This window comes from Hyaloscypha bicolor, assembly GCF_002865645.1.
Source record: "Hyaloscypha bicolor E unplaced genomic scaffold K444scaffold_53, whole genome shotgun sequence".
In the NCBI taxonomy this organism is placed as follows: domain Eukaryota; kingdom Fungi; phylum Ascomycota; class Leotiomycetes; order Helotiales; family Hyaloscyphaceae; genus Hyaloscypha; species Hyaloscypha bicolor.
The window spans coordinates 1,725,034-1,742,435 of record NW_020194555.1 but is presented as its reverse complement, the minus strand read 5'-3'; the positions used below and the strand labels follow the sequence as shown (position 1 = coordinate 1,742,435).

At 49.0% G+C, this 17,402-nt stretch overlaps 6 protein-coding genes across 7 annotated transcripts; 4 read left to right on the top strand and 2 right to left on the bottom strand.

Moving 5' to 3' along the window:
- Nucleotides 1–299: 299 nt before the first annotated feature.
- On the top strand, nucleotides 300–1,730 carry K444DRAFT_524614 (putative isomerase YbhE; the record flags this gene model as incomplete). The annotated part of the gene is made up of 5 exons (XM_024874365.1): nucleotides 300–520; nucleotides 618–631; nucleotides 677–821; nucleotides 869–1,334; nucleotides 1,389–1,730. The coding sequence occupies 5 exons, from the start codon at nucleotides 300–302 to the stop codon at nucleotides 1,728–1,730; spliced, it is 1,188 nt and encodes a 395-aa protein (XP_024739422.1).
- Nucleotides 1,731–4,893: 3,163 nt separating this feature from the next.
- On the top strand, nucleotides 4,894–6,365 carry K444DRAFT_523697 (acyl-CoA dehydrogenase-like protein; the record flags this gene model as incomplete). Its single annotated transcript, XM_024874306.1, has 4 exons — nucleotides 4,894–4,994; nucleotides 5,046–5,473; nucleotides 5,522–5,948; nucleotides 5,996–6,365. The coding sequence occupies 4 exons, from the start codon at nucleotides 4,894–4,896 to the stop codon at nucleotides 6,363–6,365; spliced, it is 1,326 nt and encodes a 441-aa protein (XP_024739421.1).
- A 764-nt stretch (nucleotides 6,366–7,129) lies between these two features.
- Nucleotides 7,130–10,596, top strand: K444DRAFT_344111. 2 transcript variants are annotated; one of them, XM_024872049.1, is made up of 6 exons: nucleotides 7,729–7,812; nucleotides 7,922–8,191; nucleotides 8,241–9,218; nucleotides 9,268–10,236; nucleotides 10,313–10,360; nucleotides 10,409–10,596. In XM_024872049.1, the coding sequence occupies exons 2-6, from the start codon at nucleotides 7,969–7,971 to the stop codon at nucleotides 10,438–10,440; spliced, it is 2,250 nt and encodes a 749-aa protein (XP_024739419.1). In that variant the 5' UTR covers nucleotides 7,729–7,812; nucleotides 7,922–7,968; the 3' UTR covers nucleotides 10,441–10,596. The 2 variants fall into 2 exon arrangements, with proteins under 2 accessions (XP_024739420.1, XP_024739419.1); XM_024872050.1 differs by lacking the exons at nucleotides 8,241–9,218; nucleotides 9,268–10,236; nucleotides 10,313–10,360; nucleotides 10,409–10,596 and having other exon boundaries at nucleotides 7,130–7,812; nucleotides 7,922–8,232.
- A 1,205-nt stretch (nucleotides 10,597–11,801) lies between these two features.
- On the bottom strand, nucleotides 11,802–13,470 carry K444DRAFT_523802 (prolyl-tRNA synthetase-like protein; the record flags this gene model as incomplete). Its single annotated transcript, XM_024874317.1, has 2 exons — nucleotides 11,802–13,059; nucleotides 13,109–13,470. 2 exons carry the CDS (start codon nucleotides 13,468–13,470, stop codon nucleotides 11,802–11,804), a joined length of 1,620 nt encoding a protein of 539 aa, XP_024739418.1.
- Nucleotides 13,471–14,584: 1,114 nt separating this feature from the next.
- Nucleotides 14,585–15,055, bottom strand: K444DRAFT_627439 (uncharacterized protein; the record flags this gene model as incomplete). Its single annotated transcript, XM_024882800.1, has 1 exon — nucleotides 14,585–15,055. One exon carries the CDS (start codon nucleotides 15,053–15,055, stop codon nucleotides 14,585–14,587), a length of 471 nt encoding a protein of 156 aa, XP_024739417.1.
- A 714-nt stretch (nucleotides 15,056–15,769) lies between these two features.
- K444DRAFT_610566 (ankyrin) lies at nucleotides 15,770–17,204 on the top strand. The gene has a single exon (XM_024879775.1). The coding sequence runs from the start codon at nucleotides 15,966–15,968 to the stop codon at nucleotides 16,908–16,910; it is 945 nt and encodes a 314-aa protein (XP_024739416.1). The 5' UTR covers nucleotides 15,770–15,965; the 3' UTR covers nucleotides 16,911–17,204.
- The last annotated feature ends 198 nt before the right edge of the window (nucleotides 17,205–17,402 follow it).

Sequence of the window (17,402 nt, the reverse complement as noted above, 5' to 3'; positions counted from 1 at the left end):
ACACACGAAATGTGACAGAAAGAATACAGAAAGAGCACGTCACAACAGCAGAATTCACCATTCGCTCTTCACTGCTGATCAGGATCGCCCCCTACCTCAAACAGGCCCTGCACTTTCTCCTGGGACGGCATTTACCCGGTACCTGACTGGACACCCTCCAATTGTCCCCACAAGGTCGATCCCGACCCCAAGAACTTAAAATGGTGCAGCTGCCCATCCTTAATCTGTCGGTCGTCTCCTCGTCCCTTCGTTCTTTTGCATACTCGAGTCTGCGTTCTGCCCAAAATCCGTTGGTCAGCATGCGTTTTCAACATGTCGCAGCCGCAGGACTGACGACTTCCGCTGTCGCCGTTAACTTGTTTGTATCTTCTTACTCGGGAATTGTTACATCCTTGCAATTGGCCCCCAGCGCTCAGGGTCCTGGTATTGGTGGATATGTTTTGACAACTACGGCTTCGAATAATGAATCTGGCCCTCAGCCATCGTGGCTGACGAAGGATCCCTATAACAATGTTATTTAGTACGTATTATGACCAAAACAGGTTCCTTGTTTTACTCCCTCAAGAGTCGCTTTCCTTAAAATGCTTGACTAGATCTTTGGCTTACCTCTTTCATAGCTGTGTAGACGAGGGTTAGTTTTTGAACCTCTTCATTAAGCAGTTTCTGAAATTACTAGCTTTCAGCACTCCCAATGGAACCATGACCGCGTACACCACTTCAAAATCTGGTACATTGTCCCTCATTGATACCCAGGCCACAGTCGTTGGGCCAGTAAGCACCGTCATATACAATGAAGGGAAAGCTCTTGCAGCAGCTCACTAGTAATTTCATTCCCCTCTTTCAACACCCCATCACTGACTGGTTATAGTTCTGGATCAGCAGCCACAAGCTGGAACATCCTACCTTCAGGAGGTCTCAAATCCCTGCAAACCTTCATGTTCAACCTCACCGCACCAGGCACAATCCCCAGCCGTCAAGAAGCACCCCACCCACATGAAGTGATCCTGGACCCCACAGGATCATTCATCGTTATTCCCGATCTAGGCGCCGACCTCGTCCGCGTCTTCGCTATCAACCCCAAAACAAGCCTTCTCACGGAAAGCACCCCATTCAAAGTCCCCGCAGGCTCCGGTCCCCGTCACGGTGCTTTCCTAAAAGCCGACTCTGGAAAAACTTTCTTCTTCTTAATTTCCGAGCTCGCCAACACAATTGCATCGTATGAAGTATCTTACCTCGGTGCCACGGGTTTGAATTTCACCAATGTGTTCCTCAGCGGTACATATGGAAACAGGACAACACCGGACGGAGCAGCAGCTGCTGAAGCGATATTATCCGTAAGTTTCCACCCTTGGTTTTTTTTAATCAAATATTAATGAGAGAAATAACAGCCAGACAACAAATTCCTCCTCACCTCCTCTCGCAATGCAACGCTCTTCCAACTTGACAACTTCGATAAGACAAACAGCACCAAGATCCCCTCGGACACCTTACACTCCTGGGCGATCGACCATGCAATGGGAAAGCTGTCTCTCAAGCAGATTGCTCCAGCGGGGGGTTCGTTCCCGAGACAGTTTTCAGTGAATAAGGCTGGTGATATGGTGGCTGTAGGACTTCAGATGGATGGGAGAGTGGTAGTTATTGAACGAAATGTGGCGGATGGGACGTTTGGGGATTTTGTGGCGAGCATGGATGTTGCGGGGCAGGTTACTAGTGTGATTTGGGATGAGTGAGGGATGAGAGGGAAGATAGATGAGCCATTTTCGAGGATTTAGAAAATGTTCGGGTAGGAAAGGAAAGCACTTAGATCAACAACAGATGAGTTTGTACTGTACGGGATCATTAGATTTGGAAAAAGGTCTAATATAATAGCAAACAATTATTAGGACAAAACTCCAACACCTCCCATTGAACAGATCCAAGTTCCATTGCCACCGACACCAGGAAAGAAAGTAGGGAAGGGAGAGGAGAGCACGCCGATCCAATCTACACCAAGCCAAGAACAAACGGCAGAAGTACATGACATACTAGTCTGATTAGCCAAAGTCACAATCGCAGCGGTATCCTTGATGGCCCATCCTCTTGGCGCCGTCGTGCCAAGATCAATCATACCACCAATAACAGGCATAGAGAAACAGTACATGAACTTGAAGTCCCTGAAGATCTTGTCGAGATCGACACGGAAGCCCTGCTTCTTGATCTCTTTGGCCGTGGCTGTCTACTCTTTCTTGATGGTGAAGAAGTGGCAGAGCAGCGCGGCAGAGAGGTTGAGTGAGATGCCCCCGAAGAAAAGGACGAAATAGGCGTCCGCTTGATAGTCTCGACGACGGGCCAGAAGAAGGCATTCTCTCCTAGTCGATGCCGGGGCATCGCGAAGGTCCGAGGTAAGTGTTTGCAAGTTAGTGTTCGTCACTCTGAGATGGGATCCGGTACCAAGATGTTGAACACGACTGCTATACCGATGAAGAATTTCTATTGCATCTCATGTTGCTGTAATGATGGTTAGTTTATTAAGAGGTTGAGGGTGCATAATCGCTTACCGTCTAACGCTGCCGTCCGGGGTAGGTCTGCTACTATTCTGAATGCATTGTCGCAATAACATTCTCCACTATATTCGGTGCTAGCAAGAGTATATTTATCGCCTTTGCAGACAGCTGTGTATGCATTTATAGTCATAGATCCTCCATCGCCTGACACTTGCATGCCACTGGCTAGTGTTCTGGATCCGACAGAATCAACGTAGCACCGAAGTGGTTACTAGCAAACAGCGGTACTTGATGAGGCTGCAGCTGACGAGGATGTCGCCGTCGACGCACTGAGGGACTGACTTAAGATTGTGGACGAAAGCAGAAAGCTTCAAGTCGGGGAACTGAGTAATTGGCTGGATGCTGAGAAACTGGATGTCAAAGAGCTGGGTTATACACCTCGAGGAGCATTCGAAATCCGCCCAGATGTCGTAGAGGTACTCTTTGATTTATTGGAAGTTGTTTTTACTGAAGATAAAGTTGTTTTGAGTGAACAAGACGTTGCCTTGACTCCAGAGGAGCTTTTGACCGAGAATAAATTGTCTTGATTGTGGAAGATGTTGTCTTTACGGTATTCGACGTCGAGGAGCTGGAACATTGGATTTTGCTTACCGTGAACATGCGAGAGCTTGATGAGAAAGAAACTGTACTGGAAGAGCTTGTGGCGCTCGAGCTGGAAGACGAAGCCGTAACGACAGCGTGCTTGTACATGTTAAGTTTAACATCACCACCGCATATCTCATTTGCTGAACTATGACAAGCCATATTGCCTTGAAAACTCGCAATTAGCATCGACTAACATAGCAGAGATTCTGGAGGAATAATTACAGCCATCAGTCACAGGAACCCCATAATTTTGGAAAGAATTGTCATAATAGCGCTCTCCAGCATACTCTACACCAGCCTGAACAAAACCAGCGGCCTTGCATTGACTTTGATACAACTCAACAGTCATGACATTGTTGCCGTACTGGGGTGGCAAGTGTACGAGCTCCGGCCGAACCATTGTCACAGCCCAGGCTAGTCCAACCCGAGGTCGGAGTAGCCGCAGCACTTGACGGTGGTGATAAGGAAACTGCTAAGATGGTACTTGATTCTGTCGATTGCTTGGACTGGTTGTTTGAGCTGGGTCGAACAAAGCTGTACGTGCTCAATCCGTTTGAGTCGCCACTGAAGAGGTAATTAGTAAGGAGGTCTATGATTGGTACAGGATTGTCTTACCAGATCTCATATGAGTCGCCATTGTAAGTCTGCTTGGCAAATTACTACTGTGAAATCAAGAGGCTGCGAAAGGAGGTACTCAAAACTTTATCTTAACTCTTCGAGTATTTCTATTCTTACTTTATAGATTTAAATATTAGAAATTACTAAATATTTATATGTTTTTTATTATTATATTGTAGTTCATAAAAGAACTTGCTGGTGTTTTGGTCCCCGAAACGAAGTCGGAGGCGATCCAGCAAAGTATCAAACACGTCTGGCATCCGGATTCCTTTGCGTCTTGCTCAACCTGTGCCAATGTCCACGGAGGACGTCATTCCCCAAGGTTTTCCCTTGATAGATTGCCGCAAAAGTAAGACACATTGGGTTTAATGATTCCCCCGTGGGGTTTTTGAGTGATGGTTCACTGTCTTGCTCCCTGATCTGGCATTGATCAATTATTTTGGGGCCAAACAGAATAGCCTCAAAGTCCCACTTATGTGAGTTCTGAAAACCGACGCTACGCATCAGTAGCCTTGGCTTACGTGGCATTCAAAGTTTCTCAGCTCTCCAAGAAAGCCTCACAGCGGGCTACGGCGCTGGATGCCTCGGGCAAAGACCCGGGGAAACTTCCCAAGCAAACCAAGCAAACCAAGCAAAACAGTCAAAATTGAAAATGGGGGAAATTTCCACTTGCTTCATAGCAATAAAATCAGGAGGCACCCATTACGGAAAAACCGCTAGTCCTTCTTCAACTGGATGTCAACTGAGCCCCTGAATTTGCATGTGATAAAATTTATTTGACAAACAGAACAAGGCGTGAATGATGACGACTGCCGACTCCGGCCCGGCGAGAGAGCCTTCTCTGCCGAATTCGCTGGGACGATGCATCTTTTTGCTCGTATCGGCCAGAAATATCATCCCGGACAGCCGCTTTGGAGAATGTGGGATGTGCTTGTGGAGTGGCGTTTCCTTTGCGGAAGGAAGGTCGTTGCCGAGGCTGACGGGGCTCGGCTTAAGTTCTCGAGGCTTACACTTTTCTAGTCACAAGGTTGCGCCAAACACCGTCTTAGTGCTTTTAACCCTCAAACCTTTGAACATTTTGTCCTCTGTATTCAGAAATCACGAATCCATTCCCCTCAAACCTCTAAATCCTCCAAAATAGATCATCATGGCGTCAATTGCCAAGGTGTTACGGCCAGCCGTCCAAAGGGCAACTTCAACAGCTCGCCCTGCTCTCAGACCCGCCAGACCGAGCAGAATATACCAACAGTATGCAAATGTCAATTGCTGATTCTGAACGCTTTAGTGACAAGATCATAGTGCCAGACATCTATCTGCCACTGCACGACGACGCAATGACACAGTCGACATCGGCGACATCCCTCCCACGCCCATTACCCACATGTCCGAAATAGAAGTTGCAATGGCAGACTCGGTCTCCAAATTTGCAAACGACGTAATAGCACCTAAAGTCCGCGAGATGGACGAGAAGGAAACTATGGATCCATCGATAGTAGAGCAGCTCTTCGAACAAGGGCTGATGGGTGTCGAGATCCCGGAGGAATACGGTGGCGCGGGCATGAACTTCACAGCAGCTATTGTGGGAATCGAGGAGCTGGCTAGGGTTGACCCCAGTGTCAGTGTGATGGTCGATGTGCATAATACTTTGGTCAATACGGCGATAATAAAGTATGCGAGTACGGAGCTGAAGAAGAAGTGGTTGCCGCGGTTGGCTACGAATACCGTTGGTAAGGCGTCCTACATGCAGGTTTGAAGCATAGTTTCTGACTTTCTAGGCTCTTTCTGTCTGTCTGAACCAATCTCGGGATCAGATGCCTTTGCCCTTGCTACCAAAGCTACAAAGACGGACTCTGGATACAAGATCTCAGGAAGCAAAATGTGGATCACCAACTCAATGGAGGCCGACTTTTTCATTGTGTTCGCAAACCTCGATCCCAGCAAAGGCTACAAGGGAATCACCGCGTTTATTGTCGAGAAGGGCATGAAGGGTTTCTCAATAGCCAAGAAGGAGAAGAAGCTCGGCATCAAAGCCAGCAGTACTTGCGTGCTCAACTTCGACGATGTTGAAGTCCCAGAAGAGAATCTGCTCGGTAAAGAAGGAGATGGCTACAAGTACGCCATTGGACTCTTGAATGAAGGTCGAATCGGCATCGCTGCTCAGATGACTGGTCTAGCCCTGGGGGCTTTTGAGAATGCTGCCAAGTACGTTGGATTATAAATCAGTATTTCGCCTGCTAACAAAAATCTAGATATGTCTGGAATGATCGAAAGCAGTTTGGACAACTAGTAGGCGATTTCCAGGGCATGCAACACCAGATTGCACAGTCATATACTGAGATTGCGGCGGCGAGAGCGTTGGTGTTTAACGCGGCGAGAAAGAAGGAGGCTGGAGAAAACTTTGTACAAGATGCCGCGATGGCGAAGTTGTATGCGTCACAGGTTGCCCAGAGAGTCAGTGGCCTTGCTATTGAGTGGATGGGAGGTATGGGATTCGTGAGAGAAGGTATTGCAGAGAAGATGTGGAGAGACAGCAAGATAGGGGCTATTTATGAGGGCACCAGCAACATCCAGCTGACGACGATTGCGAAGCTGCTCAAGAGCCAGTACTCAACCTCATAGGGCCTAGACACACCGAAATGAAAGCTTTGATTAGATGACGAGATGTGTTGTGTGACAGAGGACTATCTTCTGTATCGGAGATTTCTTGGTCTGACTTGGACCCGGCGGCGACTCCCGAGATTGACGGGTCCAAATCAAGCTCAAGAACCAAGTGAGAGTTGATGATTGGACCTCTCCAAGCTGTAGGTTTCTTGGCCGAGTCGCGTGCTACAAAGGCCTCCCAGACGTGGCAGATGCATGTAATACAATATGGACATATGTTCTGCGTGCTAAGGGGGGGAGGGAGAGGGAGAGGAGAAGGCCGAGAGAGGGGCGGCCGATGACGATGATTGTTTTTTGTGAGCACAGACGAGCGGAGGGCAGTGAGGCGTGGGCGTGCCAGATGTGCGGGCAGCTCTGCAACCGCACCAGTAGTTGGGAGTCCTGCTTGGCCCTTGAATCCACATCCTTTGACCGTGCAGCACGCGCAGTCAACAAGTGTGGAATCACTCCAGATCCTGTGCCTAACCCAACTCAGCCTCATCCCACCAGCAGGACCGGTGACTCTTTCTTTGTCTTGCGCACGCGGCCGGAGAAGAGTCCTAATGTGTCACGCCTTCTAAACTCCTCGAAAGTTCTCTTGACACCCTCTTATCGCCCCTCCGTGCAACTACCGCCTCCTTCCCTCCAACCGCCGTGGGTCCAGCTGGCTAGGCGTGGCTGAGTCTTCTACGTAGGGGTTCTTCACGTGTGGAGAGAGCACAGCGAGAAATATTTCGACACCTCACACGCACACGAGCTGACCTCTGCCGCAAAGCACGACCAACCCGCACATCGTCTTCTTCTCATGTGTTGATCGCATGTGCGCAAAGGACCGTTGCCGCCTCGCCAAGTTCTCCATCTCCAACGAGCGACCCCACTTCGCAACCAACCAACCTTAAATCAACAAGCACCCTTCGACCAGCCCCGAGTACCACGACTAAACACAGAGACACCTCGCGGCGTGGAGAGACGCGCCGGCCACCGCCATCATGAACAGCGACGATGATGCTCTCAGCTCGGTCTACAAGAAGATCGAGCGCGAGCGGGCTTTGCTCAATGCTGCGAACCAGATGCGGCAGCAGACCCAAAATGAGCAGGTCAGAGCCAGGATAGACACGCAGATGCGCGAGGGCCGTCGGAACATCCAGTATCTGGAAGAGCGTATGCAGGAACTGCAGATGCGGCGGATGGGCCAAGGCGTCAACGACATGAACTTGAATCCAAACAGTGCTGGAGCCCCTGGCAGACCCCACAGTGCCGGACTGCGCAACGATAGTGATGGCCCTCCTACCCCGCCTCCAAAGGATATGGGGGGAAGAGGAAACAATCAATCCAGAGGAGGCTATACCAATGCTGGGGGGGGTTATGGCACAGCAGAATATAGTCAGATTGGTGGGCACGGGGACATGATGCCGCCAAGACACCCGTATGCACCCCCAGGGCCTGGTCAGGGCATGCCTCGAAGCCGGCCAAACTATACAAAGCTTGGTATGTGATTGTCCCAAAGGCTTAAGAATATTCTAACCAGATTACAGATCTCATCAAGTACGACACTCCCTATCTTGGCCCACGAATCCAGCTCATGTTATCGCAATTGGAATTTAAACTCAATGTCGAGAAGCAATACCTCAAGGGGATCGAGAAAATGGTTCAGTTGTACAATATGGAAGGCGATCGAAAAAGCAAGGCAGATGCTGCTGGACGGAAAGTGGAAAGCACGCAGAAGATCCAGCTTCTCAAGCAAGCTCTTAAGAGATACGAGGATCTACACATCGATATGGAAAGCACCGCCGATGCTCCAGATGGCAAGTTTCATTTTATACATAGAGGAAATGGGTTCTAATATTTCTCCAGATGACAGCATAAATACACCAAATATGCGAAAACCTCTAACCGGTCAACTGTCGATTCGGATACAAGCTGTGAAGGACGTAGATCATGCAACGACAAGTCGATTTGCTCGCGGACCCGAGACTTTTGTGGCAGTAAAGGTTGAAGACAATATCGTAGCTCGTACGAAGGCGTCACGAACCGATAGATGGGAAGCAGAGTACCACAACTTGAATGTGGAAAAGGCAAACGAGATCGAGCTGACAGTTTATGACAAGCCCAGCGATCATCCCTTGCCGATTGGTCTTCTATGGATTCGGATATCTGATATTGTTGAAGAAATGCGACGGAAGAAAATTGAGGCTGAGATCAACAGTTCTGGGTGGGTTTCTGCAGACAGAATGGCAAATGGTGGGGGTCCTCCACCACAGTTCCCCATGAACCCCGCAACTCCTCAATTCGGACCACCTCCTGGAAGTGCCGGGTTACCACCCCAACAACCAGCAAACAATCAAATGGGAGGGGCTGGTATCGTTCCTCCCCAGCCAATCGATGCATGGTTTGCACTCGAACCTACCGGTGCGGCCCATTTGACAATAGGTTTCACCAAGCAGACCAAGGACCGCCGGCCATTCGATGTTGGTCTCAACCGAAAAGGTGCCATTAGACAACGTAAAGAGGAAGTGCACGAGATGTACGGTCACAAGTTCGTGTCTCAGCAATTCTACAATATTATGCGTTGTGCGTTGTGTGGGGACTTTCTCAAATATTCTGCTGGCATGCAGTGCGAGGATTGCAAATACACCTGTCACACAAAATGCTATTCCAGCGTTGTTACCAAATGTATAAGCAAATCCAACGCAGAGACGGACCCAGACGAAGAGAAGATCAACCATCGCATTCCTCATCGCTTCGAGAAGTTCTCAAATATGAGTGCAAATTGGTGTTGCCACTGTGGTTACATTCTGCCCTTTGGAAAGAAGAATTGTCGGAAATGTTCTGGTAAGTTTTCAATCTTTGTTTAGAAGTACACTTAAGCTAAAATTTCTAGAATGTGGTCTTACTTGCCACGCACAATGTGTACACCTGGTTCCGGATTTCTGTGGAATGTCAATGGCTGTTGCAAATGTGATCCTGGACGGTATCCGGAATCAAAAACGTCGGCAGACTACGCAGCCATCGATGAGTGGAAGAACGTTGAGACCACAATCAACTAAACCTCCTTCAACTATAGAGCAGGGGCAGTCATCTACATATGGTGGTCCCCCTGATGCACCCCGGCCTCCACGAAGCCAGTCTTATGGACCTACTACCCCTTCTTCGGAGGCAACTGAAGCTGCTAAGGTGATGTATGCCGCCCAAGGCCAGATATCACCCCAGCGCCCTGCTGGACCTGATCGAACATCTTCCTCTTCAGCAGCGGCAGCAGCAGCTGCGTCCGTGGCTATGGCCGGGCCTCGAAGTCCATCACAAAGAGATCAATATGGAGGACCTCCTACCGACTATGGGGGAGGACGTCCTTCCGGTGCTCCTGGCTATGGTCGAGAATCTCAAGATAGCTACGGCTCACCTCCAAAGCCACAAGCACCCACTCAACCGAGCTACAATCCTGCAGCTTATGCTCAGGTGAGTGGTTATCCACCAACTCAGCCTATGTCGCAACCGCAACAAGTGCAGCCGTCTCAGCCATCCCCGACAAATGCAATGTATGGGAATCAGATGTCTACTCCTGCGCCAGAACCACAGACGCCTTCTTCAACAGCTGTTGTTCCCCGAAAGACAGCACCTCCCGCCAACGAAGCCGGCACTGGTCGTCGCATCGGTCTAGATCACTTCAACTTCCTGGCCGTTCTGGGCAAAGGTAACTTTGGTAAAGTCATGCTTGCTGAGACTAAACAGACGAAGCAGCTGTATGCTATTAAGGTGCTGAAGAAGGAGTTTATTATCGAAAATGACGAAGTTGAGAGCATTAGATCAGAAAAGAGAGTCCTCTTGATCGCTAACAAGGAGCGCCATCCTTTCTTGCTCAACCTGCACGCCTGCTTCCAGACCGAGACAAGAGTGTACTTCGTTATGGAATATATCAGCGGTGGTGATCTTATGTTGCACATTCAGCGTGGCCAATTTGGAACAAAACGAGCACAGTAAGTGATCTTACGATAATTACGAATTTCTATTGCTAATCAAACCAGATTTTATGCTGCTGAGGTCTGCTTGGCATTGAAATATTTCCATGAAAATGGTGTTATTTACCGTGATCTGAAGTTGGACAACATCATGTTGACGTTGGACGGACACATCAAAGTTGCTGATTACGGTCTTTGCAAAGAAGATATGTGGTATGGTTCAACAACAAGTACTTTCTGTGGCACCCCTGAGTTCATGGCACCTGAGGTAAGTCGCTCTGCATTGATAGATTGACCTAAACTTACACTCGTAGATCTTACTGGACAAGAAGTATGGTCGAGCTGTCGACTGGTGGGCGTTCGGTGTCCTCATCTACCAGATGCTTCTCCAGCAATCACCATTCCGAGGAGAGGATGAAGATGAAATCTACGACGCTATTCTAGCCGATGAGCCGTTATACCCAATCCACATGCCTCGAGACTCGGTCGCGATCCTCCAGAAGCTCTTGACCAGAGAACCTGATCAACGCCTGGGAAGTGGACCAACTGACGCACAAGAAATCATGAGCCAACCCTTTTTCAGAAATATCAACTGGGACGATGTCTATCACAAGAGAATTCAACCACCATTCCAACCCCAAATTACGAGTGCCACCGATACCAGCAATTTCGACTCGGAATTTACGAGCGTGACGCCTGTTCTGACACCTGTACAATCTGGTAAGTTTTTCACATGCTTCACTTGGCATGATGAAGCTAATATGTCCACCAGTGCTTTCTCAAGCTATGCAAGAAGAATTCCGCGGCTTCTCGTACTCTGCAGACTTTATTTGAGCGGCTGCATACCGATCTTCCTTCAATTATAGGACTACCCCTGCATCCGGTAATCAAAAGCATACGTTCGCTGCATGAAATCGGAGTTCTCGTCTCTCGTTCATCCGACATGAGGAGTTGGGGGGGGGGGGGGGGGGGGGGGGGGGGGGGGGGGGGGGGTTACTTCAGCAGAGGAGGCAAAGGGGACGATTAATGCCGTGATGGCTTTACATTTCACCGAAATGAATGATGGATGAATTGATTGATGATTGATCAAAAGTCATGAAATGAGTGGTGTAGGGTTCTCTTTTCTCTTCTAAGATGGATCGGATGGCATCGGGATAGGGCGGTGTCTTTCTTCGTATTAGCCCTCTTAATAGATCACTTGATACTTTCCAATCTTGGCAGTAGGTTTGTGAGACATTTATCTGTGACAGTTGTATTTGAAAAGCAGGTTTATTGCCCTTTTGTCTTCTCTCGTAATGTTGTAAACTCCAAGTAGGAGTCTCGACTCCCACGCATGCAAGTCCACATAGCTCATCAACGTCAAGCAAGGAAATTCACTCATGAACTCTTCATAATCATCACAGCCATTCACTCCTCATCTCACTCACGGCCAGGAAACGTTTTTCTTCTTTGTCAAAGCCTAGTAACTCCTGCCGAACATGCACCACGCCTCCGCAAACGCCTCACATTCAGGGTTCAAGCACTTCGTCTCCCCCTTAACAAGTTTCGGCTTCTCAGGCTGCTTGAACGGGATACAAAGACTCTTCATGCCCATACTCGGTGCTTTCATCTCTCCTGCCTCAGCGTCCTCCTGTTTCCCAGTCGTCAAATCCTTAACCTTGTCCTCGCACTTCTCCTTCAAGCAATGCGGGATCAGGACTACGTTCTTTGCGTCCAAAGCAGGGACCACTTCCTCCCACTTCGAGATCACGATGCGGTGGGCCGCGAAGGAGGCTTCAGCTTTGTTGTACATATCGCTCTGGATAGTTTCCAGCAGGGTAGGGATCTCTGTTCCGATCTCCGAGATGGAGATTGTGCCTTTCTCACCGGTGTCACGACGAGCGAAGGACACGACGGATTTCGCAGCATCCTTGGGGCCGTACTCGAGACGCAAGGGGACGCCTTTCAGCTCCCAGTCGTTGAACTTCCAGGCTGGGGTGTACCCGTCGCGGATATCGTAGTCAGCGCGCACGCCAGCTTTTTTGAGGGTTTCTTTCAGCTCTTGCAGTTGGTCGTAGTGCTTGGCTTTGTCTTCGGGAGTGGTAGATTTGTTGATGCCGACGGGGATAATGACAACTTGGAGCTTGGAGATGCGCGGAGGAAGGACGAGCCCTTTGTCGTCACCGTGGATCATGACCATAACGCCAATAACTCGTGTAGACAGACCCCAGGAGTTTTGCCAGACATGGATGTGCTTGGCCTTGTCGCCAGCCTTGGGAGCAGGGTCCTCGACCGTTATATCGAACATCTTGCTGAAGTTTTGGCCTAGGCAATGCGATGTTGCACCTTGGATGCCGCGGCCGTTGGAGGGGATATAGCCTTCAACTGTGGTGGTGTAGTATCCTCCTGCAAACTTCTCCTTTTCAGTCTTGCGGCCCCGAACAACTGGGACAGCAAGCAATTGCTCGTAGACACCAGCGTACAGCTCGAGAATTTGCAGAACCTCCTCACCAGCCAATTCCTCAGTTAAATGCGCGGTATGTCCTTCTTGCCATAAAAATTCTCTAGCTCGTAAGAAAGGAGTCGTTTGCTTGGCCTCCCACCGAACGACACTGTTCCATTGATTGAGTCGCAGTGGGAGATCTCGGTGACTTCGAATCCATTTCGAGTAGTACGGGTACATGACAGCTTCTGAGGTAGGACGAACAGCGACCGGGACTTCGAGATCTTTGTCTCCGCTATATCAAGTCAGAATCTAATCGGCGCAATGGCGGGGCAAAAACAAACGCTTTTGTGACCCAAGCAAGCTCAGGAGCAAAACCTTCAACATGATCCTTCTCTTTCTCTAGAGACTTTGACGACAAGAACATAGGGAAACTAGCCTCCTCGACGTCCAAAGCCTCAATGCGCTCTTGAAACCACTTGCGGATGGTATTCCAGATGTACATCGAGGACGGACGTAGAATGAAGAAGCCAGAGATCTCATTATAGTATTCGATCATCTCCGCCTTGAGAACAACCTCTTGGTACCATCCTGAGAAATTCTCAGCTTTCGAGACTGTGATGCCGATTATGTCGTCTGTTTTCTTTCCTCCCACTACGGCAACGGTTGCTTGTTTTGCTGCTTTAGCTGCTTTTTGTGCAGCCATTAGCTCTTGCTTTGCGGCCTTTTTGAGGGCGCTTTTGGAGGCTTCTCCTGTGTTGTCCGCCATGTTTGCGTTTGAAGTGTCAATGTATGCGGGAGCGTGTTTTATTGAGGAGGAAAGGGACTTGAGGTTGAGTCAACGTGGAGGTGACTCTAAATTGATTTCCCCCGCCATGCATGGGTCGTGCGCTCCTCCGAAGCGAGATTTCAGCCTTGCATAGCTCCCAGCCTCGTCGGTGTTATTTTGAGAAGCTATCACAAAGTGAATGCAAAGACGTATCTGAAATTAATATAGATCACGTGAGATATCATTTCTATTAATTGCGCAATTTTCATGTTTGACCCCCGTTTTGGAGGTTTCTAACTCCTTTTCATGCCGAATACTCTCCTCTACCTCGTTGACACTGGGAACATCCGAACGTCCAGTGTCAGATGAACATCAATCCTTGGCTCAGAATTGAACAATATCCAAGCTATTTCTCATCCCATTTTCTAATCCTAACTTGAATGTGATCTCCAAATCATGACAGGAGACCGACTCGATGCAAACCCAAGGGAAGGAGGGAAGTATGCAATGCTTCGAGGCTCTCAAATCAAACACAAAAGCGATGATCTAACTGCTAATACCAGGGTACCAGTTGTTCCATTTGGCCTGGCCTGCAGTGTGTTCCTCGGAGAGAAAGTTTGATTGCTCCTCGGCCCTCTGCAAACAAATTAGGACCTGACAGGAGGTGTTCACCACAGTTGACTTACCTTCTGGAACATCGAAGGTCGACCAGCCCCCGATCATGGCCTTTCAACATGCCAGAACAGCAATCTCAAGACAATCTTCACATATCATAAAAATATATGCTCGTATTCTATCCTCACGCATTGAACGCATACGACCCAAGCATGGCGTACACATCCCATGGGCAGGCATCTGTTTTTCCTTCAAGGGTTTGGGCGACGGCTTCCGCATTGCGAATATTAAAGTGACTAAGGTTACCCATGTAACATGATTTTTTGATCACCCATGGCCTGACGTCTGGACCAGCCATAGATCTTCCCGCGGCGTAGAGTGGCCAGATGAGCGAGTAACACTCCGCTTGATGGTGGAGGGTATGAGAATGAGCGGCTCATCTTGAGCCATGATCCCTGAGTTCCGAATTCTCAAAAGAAGGTAATCTCTGTCGAGCCAGGCCATCACAGTCGGTATATTGAGGTGCAGATGCGCATATTTCTCCCGCCAATGTATCGATGTAATCATGCGCTACACCCATCAACGCCTTATACTTTTCTCCTTCAGGTGACCCCAAATAGCCATCAATAAGCGTTTCATTTAGAAGGACCCCGCCAACCCAGAGAAAATCCCGTGCATAACATGTTTCGATGCGGATAGGAATCAAACGAAGATCGAAGACCCTGTCCGATTTATATTCGACCAGAGTGGTTGAGTAGTGCCAAGCTTGTGGCATATCGAGGTCGAGTGCTTCCAATTTCAAATCAAGCTCCTTGGACGCCGTCACGTACTCGTCGTTCGGTAAGGTACCGCTCCGAAATTCGCTCCGTAGTTTCGCATATTCAACGGTCAGGTCGGATGCTCGCATTGTGTGTTCTTCATAATTTAGGTTCTCTGCAACATAATCTCGAACTGCCAGCAATTATGGGGGAACCTGGACAGCGCTTGTCACACTGCTGGCAATGTAGTGATTGATGAGGCGTATCAGAACATGAAATTCCGAGGTGGTTTGGAACTGCTGAAAGCCACGAAGCTTGACAAAAGCAAGGGCTCCATCAACATGACTGGTCCAAGCCTTGTTGCCTCGAGGTTTATTATTGGTAATCTTCTCGAACAGTGAGGTATGTACGAATGGATGAAGTAATGGGACGCGATTAGGGCAGGATTTTAGGCGGTAAGTGGTCAAAACACTCGAGCACCAGAACACCAAAACCACGAAATTCAAAACTACGAATCGCATGCTACTTAAAATTAGGTATAGAATTGCACTAAAATCATACTTAGACTCGTACTTGCTATTAATGGGAGCTCTTCACGTATCGCAGTAAGCTATTCCGAGGGAGCTCCCCCCCCCCCACCAGAAGTTTTGAATTTCGTGGTTTTGGTGTTCTGGTGCTCGAGTGTTTTGACTACTTAAGGTTACCGCCTAAAATCCAGCCGTATCCAGCCGTAGAGGGATCGTGTTGGTTGTCGAGTGGCTGCGCCGTGGGGGCACTCCCCGTCCAATCCATTGAGGCTGATTGAACGTTTCAGGGTACATAGCCCCGCCAAACTCTTCTTGTTTTTAGAGGTGAATCTGCAGCTGACGTCTGTAAGGATATATATATTCCTCAAAAGTCTGCACATCACCTTCGCATTTGTATTCCTTTGCAAGACTCACACCTAGTCCTTCGCTCGACCACAACCACGACCACGACTACGTAACCCTCGTCTACGTTTCCGACTTCCAATACCAAAGCACCTCCAGCATTATCATCACAAACTCCTCCACTGTAGTCATGGCGGAATTGACCATGGCAGACCTAAAACCTTACCCGGGCAACTACCAGTCATCAAGAGAAGTATTCGACGTACTTATCGGCGAGGACGCCGCCCTCCCTCTCATTGAGGCACTCTCCTCGAGCGACAACACAACACTACGAAACATGCTTTCGCAGCCACAGTGGATTAAGATTGCGCTTGAAGAGCCGCATTGCATTTATAACCAAGACCGCCCAATCGATGATAAGAACCATGTGCGAACCGTAATGGCGATGCCACTGTCGAACCTCGTACGGGCAATAATTATAGCAGCTAGGGACGGCCACGCTGCAGCTGTTTCGACGTTACTCAGCTTCGCGTCGCAGCAAGGCATAAAACCTATGTCTGTTATAATGAGGTGGGCAGTCGATAGGGCCATTAATAATGGACACGCCGCTGTATTCGAGGCAATGATACCTATGGACCCAAAAGTCGTCACTTTTCCACTCGGTCACGGCAATCTGCCACTTGTTCAAGCTATAAAGCGAAGGAAAACCGAAGTAGTCGTTGTACTTCTTCAGCATGGTGCAAATCCGATACGTACTGATAAAGTTATGAGCTATGGTTCGTCTCTTCTGTCTTTCGCCGCCAGGGCTGAAGGTACTCGCATGACCGAATTGCTATTGAAGCACGGTGTCTCCGTCGCTTGTTCTGGCGCATTACATACCGCTGCAAATCGTGGCGCTCTCGACACCATGCGCCTCCTAATGCAGCACGGCGCTGACGCGAACGAGCTACATCCGGCAGACACTCTATCGCAATTCTATAAACCCCTATATCCTAGCTGGACGCCAATGCATTTCGCCGCTTCTGGTGGCCAAGTCGACGCCATGAAGCTGTTAGAGAGTAACGGAGCGCGCTCTGATGTGAAGGATCTGAATGGAAAAACCCCTGCGCAACTGCTAGAGGAATACAAGCCATAGCACTCGCTTATAGCAGGCAACGCCCTTATTGAAATGATGACGCCGATGTTTGAGCCTAAAGAAAATGGCACATTTGACTCTATGTCAGTAGAAACGAGTCTGGAAGTGGAGGAATGCCAGGTGATTTGGATCATATGACCACAGTTGCCCTCGCTTAGTGACTTTGTACACTACAGTACTCTCCCCCCCCTAATTAAATGTAAAGAGGGTGGAAGCATCGGCTTGGACGCCTGTACGTAGATCATATGTCGCCGTGCTGTTGCCATAGAGGCTTTTTACACCTAAAAGTTTAAGAGCAGGGTGTGCACGTGCGTTCACTGTAGCAATACCCGTCTCCGACATATAGCTGCACGTACAGGCGTCCAAGCCGATGCTTCCACCCTCTTTAACAGTGGGTCCCCGCAAAACCAGCCTGGCACGGTCCAGTTGCCATACCAAAAAACCCCTGCACTTGGACCCACTGTTACATTTATTTTGGGGGGGGGGGGGGAG

What these genes read in the sequence shown, in the direction of transcription:
- K444DRAFT_610566 (XM_024879775.1), top strand. Translation starts at nt 15,966, where the DNA reads ATGGCGGAATTGACCATGGCAGACCTAAAACCTTACCCGGGCAACTAC.
- K444DRAFT_344111 (XM_024872049.1), top strand. Translation starts at nt 7,969, where the DNA reads ATGTTATCGCAATTGGAATTTAAACTCAATGTCGAGAAGCAATACCTC. An exon ending in GAATTGTCGGAAATGTTCTG is followed by an intron (nt 9,219 to 9,267) that starts GTAAGTTTTCAA and finishes TAAAATTTCTAG; the next exon opens with AATGTGGTCTTACTTGCCAC. An exon ending in TAACAAGGAGCGCCATCCTT is followed by an intron (nt 10,237 to 10,312) that starts TCTTGCTCAACC and finishes CAGCGGTGGTGA; the next exon opens with TCTTATGTTGCACATTCAGC.